The sequence below is a fragment of the Clarias gariepinus genome, chromosome 19 (assembly GCF_024256425.1).
Source record: "Clarias gariepinus isolate MV-2021 ecotype Netherlands chromosome 19, CGAR_prim_01v2, whole genome shotgun sequence".
Classification (NCBI taxonomy): domain Eukaryota; kingdom Metazoa; phylum Chordata; class Actinopteri; order Siluriformes; family Clariidae; genus Clarias; species Clarias gariepinus.
Window position 1 is genome coordinate 906,347 of NC_071118.1, and position 14,915 is coordinate 921,261.

Sequence of the window (14,915 nt, forward strand, 5' to 3'; positions counted from 1 at the left end):
TCTGTAACAGCTTCATCACTCGGGCCATTAGACTGCTAAACTCACGGTAACTCACCTGTCTCTCTAGGTATACACAATTTCGCTTTTTTTTGCACAATGTAATATCATTAGTGGTGCAATATGTTTACTATATCCTGCAGGTTACTAACTCTGCAATATATATTTCACCACTCATGCGATACAGCTCTGAAAAAAAAGTGTTTTTTTCCTTACAGGTACATGTGTTGGTGAGACGAACAGTTTTGTGTCATTTTTTGTGAACTGCTGACAATATTTATCCTAAATTCAAAATTCCAAAAATATCCTAAATTCCTATTATAGTTGTTTAAGTTATTTAGAGTGTACAATTAAAGGAAATGAAAACAAAGTAACCCAAGATCATGCAGTATTTGCAGAGCTTTAATAACTCAAATAAAACAAAATGCAAATCATTGGTAAACAAATTGTGTTAATGCTTTGGCTAAATAACATTAAGAAATCAGTATTTGGTGGTATTTGGAATTATCAATTACATGCGTTTTGACTCTGCAACAGTTTTTCTCATTGCTGTTGGGTAACTTTATATATATTTTACTTACTCATTATTCCGCAACATATTGTTATTAGATGTACAATATATCTTTTAATCAGCCTGTAATTTATTTATTTATATATATTTTTGTAACCTAATTACTGTGCAATAAATTCTTATTACCTTTTGCCCCTTTTATCAGTCAATGTAATTTCGATCTGAATGTGCAATACTATTGTAATGTTTCTGAATGATAAAGTACTCATTCATTCATTCATTCATTCATTCATCATCTCAGGATCCTCAGACAAGCAGAAGCTGTGAGTGGGTGAAACATCTACAATTTAGCTTTTTTTTTTGTGTTCTTTATTTAGTTTATTAAGAGAACCAAAGACACTGAAATGAAAGTTCAGTGTGAACTCTTGTGCACTGACTGTAAAGCGTAAATTCAATGGGAGAACAATATATAACACTGTGTACACTGGAACGGGTTTGATTAATGCCAAATAAAATGCTTCTCATTAATATAGGTACTGCAACTGAAACATAATAGCTCCTATAACATCTTAATCACTGTAATTCGATGTTAGTTTATTAATGCAATGACATTTAATACTAAAATCTTAATTATATTATAATTAATAATAATATTTTTGGGTTTCTATGTTAATCTTAAAAAAAAGACATGAAAATGAACCATGGTGTGCCGGTAAATCCCTTTCTACATAAAAAAAATAAAGCATTTACATTTTTATTTAAATGCATAACCACCAAATATCATCATCATCATCTTCATCAATGTCAAAGTGCTAGAATTTCTCTTCCTTGTATTTATTACCCAGGCTCGCTTCCCTGTGTGTTTCTCCTAAAGTACCTTTAATAAGGCTGATAGAACCACGAGAATGACTGAGATTGACAGATTTCAGCAGTTCTCGGTTTTTCTCAGTCTAGTCTGTTAAAGCTTGTTTTTTGGTGTTTGGTGTTGGAGTGCTGTTCGGTTGACGATCACGCCTGAAGGCCCAGCGAGCGCGCTGTGTTGAGAACGTCGTCTCTGGTCAAATAGCAGCCGCAGAGCTGACGAAGTCCTGTGAAGGATTCTCTCCCGTGCAGCACTCGCCAGTTATCGATGAAGAGAACCTTAACGGACAAAGAACAGCAAAAGTACTGAACACTTTCTCCTTCTGATACAGAGTGTAACTGATGTCTACCGTCTATACCATAAAGAATGTTATAGGTTTTGTCACCTTGCCCGGTTTGAGTTTGACCCACAGCTCGTTCTCGGGTTTCCTGAGCTCGTCAGTGAGCTGTCTGTGAGCCGCGTACCAGCGCCGAACCATGTCGTGTGGAACCGTGTTGATCACAGCACGGTCGTAGTTGTTATACCTAAGCAACGTTAACAACAAGGGCACTATAATGTAATATCATTTTTTTATCTTAAATTCAGCGGTACCTCGGCGTACCAATTTATTTCGTTCCGGAGGCGAGTTCTTAAGGTGAAATTTCGTATTGCGAAAAGCATTGTCCTATAGGAAATTATGTAAATGCAGATAATCCGTTCCAGCCACCCAACAAAATTATTAATTTCCAACACTATAATCATATTTAAAAACAATCAAAACATAAAACATAAAATAAATAGACATTAAACCCCACTTAATCTAAATTTATGAATTATTTAAGCACTGGCTGCTTTAAAAAACAAACTGAAAGCAGCTCCCTTTTCTTCTTGCTAACATTTTTAACACCCATGGTGATGTGTCTTCACAAAATCTTGCACAAAATAAAAAAATAAAAAACACAAAAATTTGTAAACTCGCTTCCATTGGCTTACCACTAACGCAAACAAGTTTTGAACGGCTCCCGGACGTACGCGCAACTTAGCCGGCGTTCAGTTGGACTTGACGCGTTTGGTCACATGCCGAAAATGATTCGCATTCCAAGTCAAACTTCTTGCAAAAACTGTGAATTCTTAAGGGGGGTCGTTTATATGCTGAGGAAACACTGGGGATGAAACCATTCAATATATAAAAAAATCTTTATATTTTATAGTCTCAAATATGCAGCAATAAAACTACAAAACTGCAGCTTTAAAACACACAACATAAGTGGAATTAAACAATACCATATATGGTGTATCTGGTTGTTTCATTACATTCTGATCGTTCCTATACCTTATCATGTAGACCTCGTTGTTCCAGGGGTAGACGCTGAGAACCGGCCCGATGCCGATCATGTGGTTCTGATGGGTGCCGAGGTTCTCGATGAACTCGTGTTTGATGGGGACACGTGAGAGAAGCTCAAAGTTTTCAGGAGACTGCTCGAGCACTTTGTTCGCTGAGTAAAAGCCGTCCACTAACAGCGTCCTGCCTCCTGTCCCCTCGTGTCTCAGGCAGTGGAACACCTGAATCCTGTGGAGAGAAAGTGTGAGAAAGTCGAGAGTGGAGTTTGATAAGGGCAGGAAAAAAAACAAACAAAAACATATTTTTTTTCAGTACACTGGCCATCTATCTAATCATGATGTTCAGAAATATTTAACCCAATAGATTCCAGACCCACGTCTCCTTTAAAGGACATTATAAACACAGACCACATGGAACACTTTTTGAAAGAACCACAATTGAAATTGCAAAATTGGTAAGGGATTTTCAATATTTTGAACGATTTAGCCGTGGCGAGGATTTAAACTTATGGCAAAAAGTGGCTAATTGCTTTCTTAATTATACACAATCATATGGTTTTACATTGTGTCATAATAGTATTGGTATGTCCCCTTTAAATGCATGTGGCCACTGTCCTTCCAGTCGCACGAGTGACGATAGCGCAGGTGCTTGAGCCCAATCATCGTACTCTTAATTTGTTTCATAACAATTTGTTTAAGAAATCAGAAATCAGTCAGAAAAGGTTTAATGTACAGTAAAATGTGAGATGTTATTAAGCATCGAATTCAAATTGTTAAACAGAACGAAACTCACTTTTAGTAACAAAAAACAAGCTTCTAGTCACAACACCATTTTGGAAGTGATGTCATACTGAAGGTACACAAATACACACACACTGCCACATGACTGCACTGTGATCTTGCTTCATTACTTCGCTCTTAAATTGAGTCTATCCACTATGTACTCTATGCTTAGCCAAGATTGTTTTGTTTTGGAACTACAGGTCATTAAATTAACGTGATACGTGTAGGGATGAACAGTGCATCATCAAGGTGCTTCACTCAAATTTTTGAAAAAAAAAAAAACAATTAAAGCTTTGGAAAGTTAAAAAAGTTTGAGCTTCTCGGAGGGCAGGAAGATGTACAGTAGATGTCTTTAAAATAAGTTATCACTAATTACTCTGTGTCCTAAAGATAAAATTTGTATGCAGCTTGACATTAGTCCTGATGATATCTGGGATGCTGATGTTCTTCAGACTACATTGTGTTCTGACGACATCCCCAGTAGGTCTCCAGTATATCCTGCTGGTTTATTACTGTGAGATAATAAAAATTCAAAAACAACAAAGCACCACAGAGCCATGCTGAATAAATTACTTCATAATCCTATAAATATAAGTCCAGAATTCCAGCATCACATTCCAGCACGTCTGCTCTGTCCTATGACTCAGTTTAGAAGCTAACATCTACAAAAACAGAAAAACTCAAAACACATGGCGCTAGAACGAGACTGCCGGTCTCGCCTCGGTATGATACGGGTTTGGCTGTGATTGATGTTCTCTTACCTGCACGAAGAAGAAAATGCGGCAGGGTTCGATTCAAAGGTACGAAACAATACAGGAGAGTAATGTGTTTATTATCAGCGTTTTCACTCTAAAGCACTTCAATGAGGATTTCAAGGCTGTAGATCCGAGTTATGCAACAGAGACGTGACTGGCCTGGTGTAGCATCGAGGAAGCAAAGCGTACAGCGGGAAGATTAAACCACTACAGAGGTGGCAGAGGGGAACCGAAACAAAGCCGGGATTTACTTCCTCTGCGTGATTGTTTGCATACACACCCAGAAGGCTCTTGGAAGTAAGACGTATCCGTGTGGCGGTCCAGGGCCAGCTTCGTGTACGCGGTGTCGCCACGGGAAAAATCCGAGGTGAAACTCCACATTCGGCCGTACATCGTCTCTCTGGAAATGAAATGAGAACTTCTGGTCAGGGTGCATGTAAAAAAATGGGAAAATCTGTGGTGTAAAATTTGAGAAAGCGCTGGTAACGTTTATGTGTAAGATAAGATAATATGTTAATAACTTCCAAACAAAACGTCTTACCTGATAATGCTAACTCTTTTGGTCACCGTTTCAGTTGCATCGATCGTGGCCGGAACGTCCTCTACGAACGCGATGCCGTACAATAAGAAGTTGTTCAGAAACATCTTCACCTCTTCATCGGAGCTCATGAAATTCTCCCAGCTGACAGAAGGAACCTTGGCGCTGCCGTAAATCTCTGAGTTCCACAGGATGCGTGGTTGTATGGCACTCAGGGTCTGGCCCTCGTAGCTGGTCTTTGCCAGCCAGTCCAGGTTGTAGCGTGTATTGTGACCATCAGGCCCTGTGGAAAGGGTTGATGTCAAAATGATACACACCGAAAAATATTCAGTCAAATGTGTTTTAGCCGGTAATTTTGGTGACCATCGACAAGCTTCTGTATGAACTCTGGTTGGATATCCGACTGTTTGGTGGTGTTTAATTAAATCTGTTTAATGAGACGACTTTTGAGGATGCTCCACAAATCAATGTTTAAATACCTTAAAGTTAGCCTGATTTATCCATTCCACATCCAGCTCTGATGTGTGTTCGGGCCCATTGTCCGATTGAAATTTTACGTTTCTATAAAATCTCCTCCTTCGTCATAATTCCGTCCACTTTGTGCATGTACCAGTTCTACTGGCAGTAAAACAGCCTCAAAGTGCGATGCTACCACCACCATGCTTAACAGCTGCTACAGTGTTCTTTGGATTGAACGCCTCATGTTTTAGACCTTGACATATACAGTTAAACCTTGAATTGCAAGCATAATTTGTTCCAGGAGCATGCTTGTATATCAAAACACTCATATATCAAAGCAAATTTCCCCCATAATGGAAATAATGATTCCTTGCACAGCCCAAAAATGTTCATATAAAAATAATTAATACAAAATATAAAGTAAAAATTAACAAATTAACCTACACTTTACCTTTAACAATAATCCCGACAGAGCACTTTCACAAACACACAAACACACACACACACACACACACACACACTCTCTAAAGGAAACACTGCTCTGTCGGGAAATTTCTTTAACAAGGAACCTCTCTAAGAAAACACATGTAATCACAATGTTACAGTAAACAGTACACGTGCACACGGATGTTGAGTGACGCACGCGCATTGAGCATGGGAGACGATCACCCAAGAGAGGAGAACTATTGGCTCAGTTGTGATGACGAGACGCTTGGCAGACAAAGGGTATGCGCACTACAGTACTCGTCTATAAAGACCTCGCTCATTTAACAAGTTAAAACTTATTTTTTTATTTTTCTCATCTTGCAAAATGCTCACAGACCAAGTTACTCGCAATCTTTTTGTCCATGAGCTCATCTGTCCTGCTTAAAAGTGTGGATTTTGGAGCAGAAGCTTCTTTTTTGTCCTTCAGCCTTCAGTCCATGGTGACACTGGAGTTCCAGCAGTTTCCAGTTCATAGCAGGCCTTTGTCTTGGTGGTTTTTCTCACCCTAAAGGGACATAGACCTTCTTCCAGACCCTGCCCACGTTCCTGCACCTGTCCTTACCATACATAGTTTTAGCTGATCTTGGAATCTGCAGGTGTTTAGAACCGGCTCTGAGAGATGTTTCTAACTTGTGTAAATCTCCCATCCTCTGTCTCACATCTACACTGAGCTACTTGGACTTTCCCATTGTCCCGTGTGGTCAATCCCATGAGTGGTGTCAAACAAACAAAGCCTTTTTATACTGCACAGGGGAGCGACCAGATGGAACGAATCATCATCATTAACAGGAAGTTGAGAGACCCTGGGCTTCGCAAATGGAAAGACATTTTTTGGGACTTTCAGCATGACTTAATTAGTGTGTGTTTGTGCATGTGTGTGTGTGTGTGTGTGTGTGTGTGAATATGTTTGACCCTGTGTTGATTTAAGAAAAGACTGAATAAATAATTAATCCAAGGACCCCCCAAGTCCTTTTACTAAAGATCTACACTGTACAGTCATTCTGCCTCAGGAAACAGAGCGATTTAAAGAAAACAACACGGAATTCATGTTCATGATGAATCTGAGTAAACCTCTGAATTCAACTTTCATGTTTATTAGACAAGAAGTATTGAACGGCCTCATGTCGCAGTACCTGAGCGAACTTTAGATCTTTTATCATCCCTCATCCTTCAAATAATGAAGAGGCAATGAAGAGTTTTTTATTTTCTTTAAGCCCCACAGTTATGGAACAGCCTTTCAATTAGTGTCACAGTCTGAGAACACACACTGCCTGGCCAAAAAAAAAAAAAAAAGGTTTTTAAAAAAAAAATCAGATGTTTCTCTCAGAAGGGAGGGATGAGAGGTACTTTGCGCTCAAACATTAATCACGACTCTACAGTAGGGCTGGGCAATTAATCGAAAAGTAATCGAAATCGACATTCAGAACCTATAATTGATCAAATTTTCCCAGGTCGATTATTTCGATTACTTTCCCTTTAAAAACACTACCGCGTGTGGAGTCACGTGACCCCGCTCCGTTACGTCACGTTATTCTGCCGACATGTCAAGCATGGAGAGCTTAAACACTGAGACAATTGAGCAACAAGAGCAGCTATGACCAGGCCATGACATCGAACAAAATTCGACACCCAAAGGTAACACCACCAATTTGTTTCAACACTTAAAGCACAATCACGTTACTGAATATGAACAGTGCATGGCTCAAAAAAAACAAAAAGGTACCGACAAGCGCCCAGCAACAATTGCCTCCGCAAAGCAGATGTCGATAACACAAGCGTTCACAAATACCACACAGTATGAGAAGAGTTCAAGAAGATGGAAAGAAATAACTGACCCTATTTGTTATTACATCACAAAGGATATGACTCCCTTGGCTACAGTGGAGCGAAGCGGCTTTAAACACCTTGTTAAAACTCTCGACACACTTTTGTTTCCAAAAGTGCAAGTTATTTATTTTTACTTTTTTATAAGAACAAAGTGATTGTTCGTTTTAGGCAATGTGTGCTTTAATTTCAGTTGTTCAACATTTATGTTCAATAAATAATCATAGATAGTAGATAGTGTGTGTTTCCTTCAATTATTTTAAAATCAAGCAATGCACCCTTTATTAAAAAATCTCTCACTTTTAATATGTGAGCATATTTATTGTACAAAACTTGTCAGTAAACTATGAGGGGAAAAAAAACATAAAAAAATTAATACAATAATCGTTCCTTAATCGTAATCAAGTTAAAATGTTCAATTAATCGAGCTCACGCAAGCGGAAGGAGCGGATAGCGCTGTCCTCCGAGTGTGTTACTCCGCCCCGAACGGTTGTGAGCGAGCAGTTCGAAAGGATGAGGTTGGCTGGCGTCACATGGTTCGGAGAAACACGTGATAGTCTGCGGCCCTCCTGAAAGGCAGTAGCAGCTTAATGTGGGAGCCCCCTATTAAAAAATTATAATGATATTATATTATTATATTATATTGTATAATACAAAAAATCTGATGTTTTATTTGCTTGATGCAGCCAAATAATTTGACCATCTGAAATAGTGTCTTTTTTTTGTTTTTTGGGCCAAGCAGTGTACAGCGTGTGTGTTTTGCTTTTTTTTTTTTTTTTTTTAAGATTTAGTGAAGACACAGCACCATATGACCAGTGCTGATAGTGAAAAAAAAAACCCTGAGCCTGAACTTTTATTTCTTGCCCCCGACGTGAGTAGGGGTGGGGTACTATGCATGCGACGCACTTTTAACGCATAACTTGTGGCCCCTGGGCCCGAATATATGAATAGCCTATGTATAACCCTAATCATCATTATTGTCATTATGCCCCCAGTATTATTCAAGAAAACACAGCCTTTTCTTCTTAATATGTTCAGTGCCTAGCTTGACATTATTAGCCCGTCTTAGTACAATCACTGGAAGTAAATGCTACAGATGTTATAGCCATACAAGCTCCTCTACAAAGCTAAAACAAATCCTTCCTGTCCTCGAAGTGCTGAAGCAAAGTAAACACAATGCAACTCTTGTTTTTGTTGTTGTTTTTTTTGTAGCTAGGGGGCTTTATTTATTTATTTATTTATTCATTTATATTAATTTTCTCTGCTGAAAAGCGCATACCCATCAGAAAACATCATGGAATGAATTGTGCGTGTTTCGCTCCTTTCTACCGATTAGCGTTTCTGAAAAAGACATCTGCGCCCCCTCTTTGGGACTGAATAAGCACTTATACAGGTAGTGAATCATGGAAAAAGCTGCATCTCCGATGGCTTCGGAAGGCCCGCCATATTAAAAATTCATACCACTATTCATATATCATGCTCCTGGTTGCCGGAGCTTTTGACACCAGCTTCCAAAGGGCTTTCCATCACTACCCACATCCTCAATCCAAGCCCAGCGCCATTTATTCTTTATGCCTTTATCGATATCTTTAATGTCTTCCCCTGGCTTCATAAACATAGCCATGACTTACCAGTATGAGACACACAATTGTACAGTTTGGGAGCTAAAACACCTTTGCACATGGAGCATTGCCTTAACCTGTATCAATCTATTTGACAAAGACACAAGGGCCGCCCCTTCCCTGCTTCTGATTGGCTCATCGGCTAGTATGTGTATTGTTTGGGTCGTTGAGCGTTAAAGCTGCTCTCACCTGCGCAGTTCAGATCTAGAGAAATGACAGATCAATATCCGCGAACCTGCTTTTTTTTTTTTTCGCAGCCACAGTATGCCAGAAATCCGGCATGGTGCCGAAAAAGCTATCACCCCTGTATGACCCAAGAATGTTAACAAGGACGGTAGCAAGAAGGGAGCCGTTTCCAGTTTGGTTTTTAAAGCAGACGGTTCCGAGAGTAATCATAAATTAAGGTTAAGTGAGGTTAAATGTCTATTTATTTCATATTTTACTTAATTTCCCTGTCTTTTCTAAATGCTTTCATTGTTTTTAAGTGCAAAAATATGATTATAGTGTTGGAAATTAATAATATTGGTAACATTCTTGAGTGGCAGGAACGTATCATTATCATTTACATTATTTTCTATGAGACAATGCGTCTTATAATATGAACTCGCCTCAGGAACAGATTAAATTTGTTTGCCGAGGCACCGCTGTGTTCTAATATTTCCTTTTTTTGGTCAGGCAGTGTATTTGTTCAATCAAGCCTTTTATAGTGTTTTTTATTTGAGATATTAGAGTATTTTGGAAAACTGGGACGTTAGGTGATCCTGACTCCTTCTGCCCATATATTATGTAATATTCTTTACATCCTAGGCAAGTCGAAGCACAGACCCGCCTCCCTTTTGGTCAAAGTAACAGACAGAAGATCATCTCAGGGTGCCGTGGTTACTAAATAACCCGTCTCATGTCTTTTATAAAGGGTTAAAGTTCTTTACCTGCCTTATTGTGGCTTATCGTTGTTTAGTAATTATAAAACCACCGGAGTCAAACATTGCACGTCTTGCTGAAATAAAAGTTTTGATTCTGCGCAGTCAGCACGTCTGAACTTACACGTGAGGAAAAGAGTCTCCTCGTCCACGCGGGTCTTTGTGGGCCGGATGTCGAGGTCGATGCTGCCGGTGTCTAGGTTGCGCTGGTTGGTTTTGGAGTTGTAGCACGAAGTCGAGCGGCAGTGATCCCTCAGCCACACGTAGTTGAAGTGCATCACGAGGCCGCCGTAACGGAGCTCTGCAGATTAAAATAGGGAGGTTTGGTTTAAATGCCTAACAATATTAACAATATCAGCTCATTTACTGGCACTCACACAGCGGATGCTCTATGGATAAACAGATTTTGATGAACAGAAACATATACAGTACACACAGACATGCAATAAATAAATACAGCATAACAGGGCGTTCGGATAGTTTTACTGTATATATTTTTATTTTTAAATTGTGCTGAAAAAAAGGACGTCACTCTGTACTTCACAATCCTGAACCTAATATCCTAACTACATGTGTTATTTAAAAAAAAAAAAAAGCATATAATGGATAAAAACGCTCTGAGCTTTAAGGGCTACTGGACTCTGAATTTTGTTTATGGGTTTTTTTGCTTTTTGCGCTTATGGTTTACTGACAAGGTTTAAACTGTGGACACGATCAACTATTAGAGCTGGGGTTTATTATTTTTTCCTACTGAACGAGCTCTCCTCTGTATTGCTTCCATGGTGTCATGTGACTCCACATGTGATGGTATGCATTTCAAGGGGTCAGTGACATGAACACAGACAGTGCAGAAATTATTAAAATGATTTAAAAAGTATCAACACAATTTAAATAACTGACATGGGCAAGATTACACTTATAACTGATTGTAATTTCTGATGATTCACCCAGCCCTATTTTATAATAAACTGTATGCACTGAAATCTGTAGTTATTCGTTTTCCTTCTTTTCAATTCGGAACGGACTCATGTTTATACCTAGAAGTGAAAATTCCAAAGCCGGATTGTTCCTCAGTCTGAAGCTGGACTGTCACAGAGACAAACAGCTAGAAATCCGCCTTTAACAGAGCTATAGTTAATTTTAAAGACAAATGTAAAACAGTAACAAAGTTACAAGCTGCTCGACCTTGACCCTTAAAAAGACGTCTTCATTCCAGTTAAAGATCTATTCAGAACAACAGTCTTGTTCTATACCTCGGCCTTTCTATAACCTTGTGGTTGTAAAAGACGATACAGAAAGTCAAGACTGTGTTGATAATAATGTATTAATAAAGCATTAATAATGCATGCAATGCATTATTACACACTCAAATATTTTTTTAAAAATTTACACTTAAACTTATAGTTATGGGCACCGATTTACTGTCTCCAGTGTCAGCAGTATTTGTAGCTGATAAACTACAACTTTGCAGAATGTTCAGGAGAGGAGTTTACATATTTTTTAACTCAAAATGTCTTTAGCGTGTCATATATTTTCATCAGTTTTATTTAGATTCTAAATCAAATTTAAATAATTTTAAAAGTTTTAGTGCTATTATTTTCTATTTCTTTTTATGATTATTTTCCTCTCTTTTATGTAAAGCACTTTAAATTACCATTGCGTATGAAATGTGCTATACAAATAAACGTGCCTTGCCTAGATTGTCTTGTTTTTATATTGTATCATTTGTTAAATTCTCTGTGCTACAATAACAAAAAAGACTCGATACAGGTTGGTAACAGGTCAAACACCCCGCAAAGTGGATCACTCCTGTGTGTTAATATTTACTTAAAAGTGACAACTTGTTCAGATAACTTGTTTGCACGTGAGCGATGACCCAGTTGACCTGTGTAACAAACACCGACTGTTTGGACACCGTTCGGGTTCAAACTCACACGTACCGAAGCAGTCGTCGAGCATCTGCCAGGTACAAGTATCCTTAGGTGCCGTGTGTTGCCATCTTTTGCTTCTAACCACCAAGGGTGCACATGCCCAGGCCAGAGACACCGACTGCACAGACCCTCGCAGCTTCGAAAATGTCCGGAGTAAAGGCATGATCTGTAAAAAAAAACATGCAGTGCATTTTTAATAAAATAGATGTATGTGAACTTCCAGGGCTCATCAGTGGGGAAATTCTTAAAAAAAAATTAATTACTTATTATTTTGCAGGATTCTACCGGAGATGGTTGAGGAATTAGTGAATTGGTTTACAGTAAAACAGAACAAAAAATATCCAATGCATAGTGGAATATCTAATGTATTAGGCATGGGTAATGTAGGTAATAAAATGGTTGTTAATGGTAGTCTGGTATTAGTCTTTCAGCTCCTCCTGTCGGGGGTCACCACAGCAGACCATCTGATCTACACACAACTTGGCACAGTCGAGAAAACCTACCACTGAGTCACCAATGCAAGGAGGCAATAAAATGAATATCTGAAAAAGTGTATTTTGTTTTATGTTCGAATCCATAAAGGATTGCCAGGCTGACATGGTTTAGTCCTCAGGCAAGACCTTTAACCTTCCTGGATTGTTCAGTACTGTGCAAAAGTCTTAGCACCGTGTTATCTTGATTACAAATGCTGTAATATATGTTTAACATCATTATGTAAAAAAAAAATAAAAATTCAATTTTTCCAAACATAACTTTTTATGTTTCTTTTTTATGTTAAATTATTAAATAATTACAGAACAGTTTTTTTTAAAACGCTTTGGAAAATAGAAAGAACTCATATTCTCCAACATTCTCAGTAAACCTAATAGCTGTTTTACTTGAAAACCTGCACAAAAAGAGTTTTCACACTGACTGTGTTTATTTTATTACTCTTTAGTAACCTTTATAAAGGTGGCACACTGTTGTTGTGGTTAGCACTGTCGCCTTGCACCTCCAGGGTTCGATTCCCTCCTCTGGGACTGTGTGCTTGGTGGGTTTCCTCCGACAGTCTAAAGACATGCAGATAATTGGCTAATTGGCATTCTCAAATAGTGTGTAAATCTGTGTGAGAGTGTTGACCAGAGGTCCTACCACAGTTGTCAAATGGGAATAAATACAACAGTCACCACTGGCCTCCTCGGACCCTAGTTGGACTACAGAGGTTCCTGGATTTAGATAGACATTCATAAAAGGTTATTTTAAATGAAAATGTTTTTAAATGCATCTTTGTTTATGGCATTTTTTTCCAGTAACTGTGTCACAGTCTGTCCTGTCTATTTACCTATGCATTAAGTTCTTTGTTTTCTTCTGTAAACTACTCTGACCAAGTAATACGTTGCTTTCTTTGCATGCATGCAAATATTCTTCTGTATGTTATTCATGTGTTAATTTTCAAGATATGTTTGGAAAGAACAAAAAATTTTGTACATAATAATGCAAAGCTGATAGACACAATATAACAACCTAATACATACTAAAGACTTTTGGACAGTATTGTAAGTGGGCTTAAATAAAAGAAAAGGTATCAGGCAAATGTAATAGGTAATGGTTCATTTGATTTTAACATTGCTCTATGGTTTAACTATGTATTGAATGTAACTTTGCAGAACTCAAATTACACTGCAGGTATAGCACTGTGCAAAACTATTTTTATCCGTCAGTGTACATTTCCTGCTTCTTTCTTTTTTTTTACAGTTACTAAATATGTTGACTGACAAATGGAACATTTTTCCTAGTTAGTTATGCATGCAAACATTAAACACGTCATGCATGATTTATATAAAGTATGATATTTGTAATAGCATGATTACATTCTTAGCTAATGCATATGTACTGTATATAACAATAGATATGTATATAAATGCATTTATTAAGAATGAATTGCATGCATGGAAACAAAGTGCATGAAGCATACTCACGGATGAGTGTGAGAAAGATGGCTGGACTGCAGAACTGCTCTCTCTCTCTCTCTCTCTCTCCGTCTCCCTCTCTCTTCTCCAAAATGATCTTTAATTCGCACCTTGCATGAAAAGAATCCCGCAGTTACAGTCACGGAAATTAATAATTAAACCGAACAGCCTTACGTCTCTGTGCTTTAACGTTATAGTACATCATGTGACCACAGCGCACCGTCTGTCTCTCTCTCTCTCTCTCTCGCTCTGAGCGCGTGGAACAGGAACACGCACGCGCGCGCGCGCCACGTTCACGCGGTTACGAGCCAGGGAAATCTCCTCGCTCTTATTGGCTGCTTCACCCTCAAGGCGCGCCCACGAATGACGTCATTGGCTGACTCGACCCACAAGATCGTCTCTCTGAGAAGAAACAGGGCTCTGAAAGTTGTTTTTGTCCTGGTGTAAAGCAGGATTTATCAAAACATTTAGGGGTCTAAAGAACGTTCCACCACAATTATATTATTTTACATTTCATGAAAGAACAGAGTGAACACTTCAGCAGTGTCACGATGGATAAGATATAATTAAATTGAAGGTTTTGTCTGTACATTGGTCTGAACTCACTCTTTCAATAATATCTTTATGTTTCATACACTGGAGCACAAAGAGTAATGTAATCAGTGATATTATTATTATTATTATTATTATTATTAATATTATGATTATTATTTGGGGTTGAAGCCCACGTCCATGTCTGTGTGTCTCTCTGTACAGCAGAACTCTCTGTCTAACTTATTAATACAAAGAAATCCCATTCTGTAAGGTTGAGTATCTTACGCCTTGTTTACACTAAGTTGTCCTTCTTTGGTGCTCAGACAAATACACTCCCTGTTCGGTAATCGGAGAGTGAATCACAGATGAGAAATGGAAAAAGTAGATCAAAGGATAAAGATGAAGTTTTGTCTTAAAACCACTC

The 14,915-nt window shown here is 38.3% G+C and overlaps 1 protein-coding gene across 1 annotated transcript; it reads right to left on the reverse strand.

Annotated features, from left to right (window-relative positions):
* Positions 1–375: 375 nt before the first annotated feature.
* On the reverse strand, positions 376–14,216 carry tmlhe (trimethyllysine hydroxylase, epsilon). Its single transcript, XM_053478492.1, has 8 exons — positions 13,967–14,216; positions 12,018–12,174; positions 10,202–10,378; positions 4,770–5,049; positions 4,509–4,628; positions 2,683–2,919; positions 1,756–1,894; positions 376–1,648 (listed from the first exon to the last, which is right to left on the reverse strand). Exons 2-8 carry the CDS (start codon positions 12,169–12,171, stop codon positions 1,517–1,519), a joined length of 1,239 nt encoding a protein of 412 aa, XP_053334467.1. The 5' UTR covers positions 12,172–12,174; positions 13,967–14,216; the 3' UTR covers positions 376–1,516.
* Between the last annotated feature and the right edge of the window lie 699 nt (positions 14,217–14,915).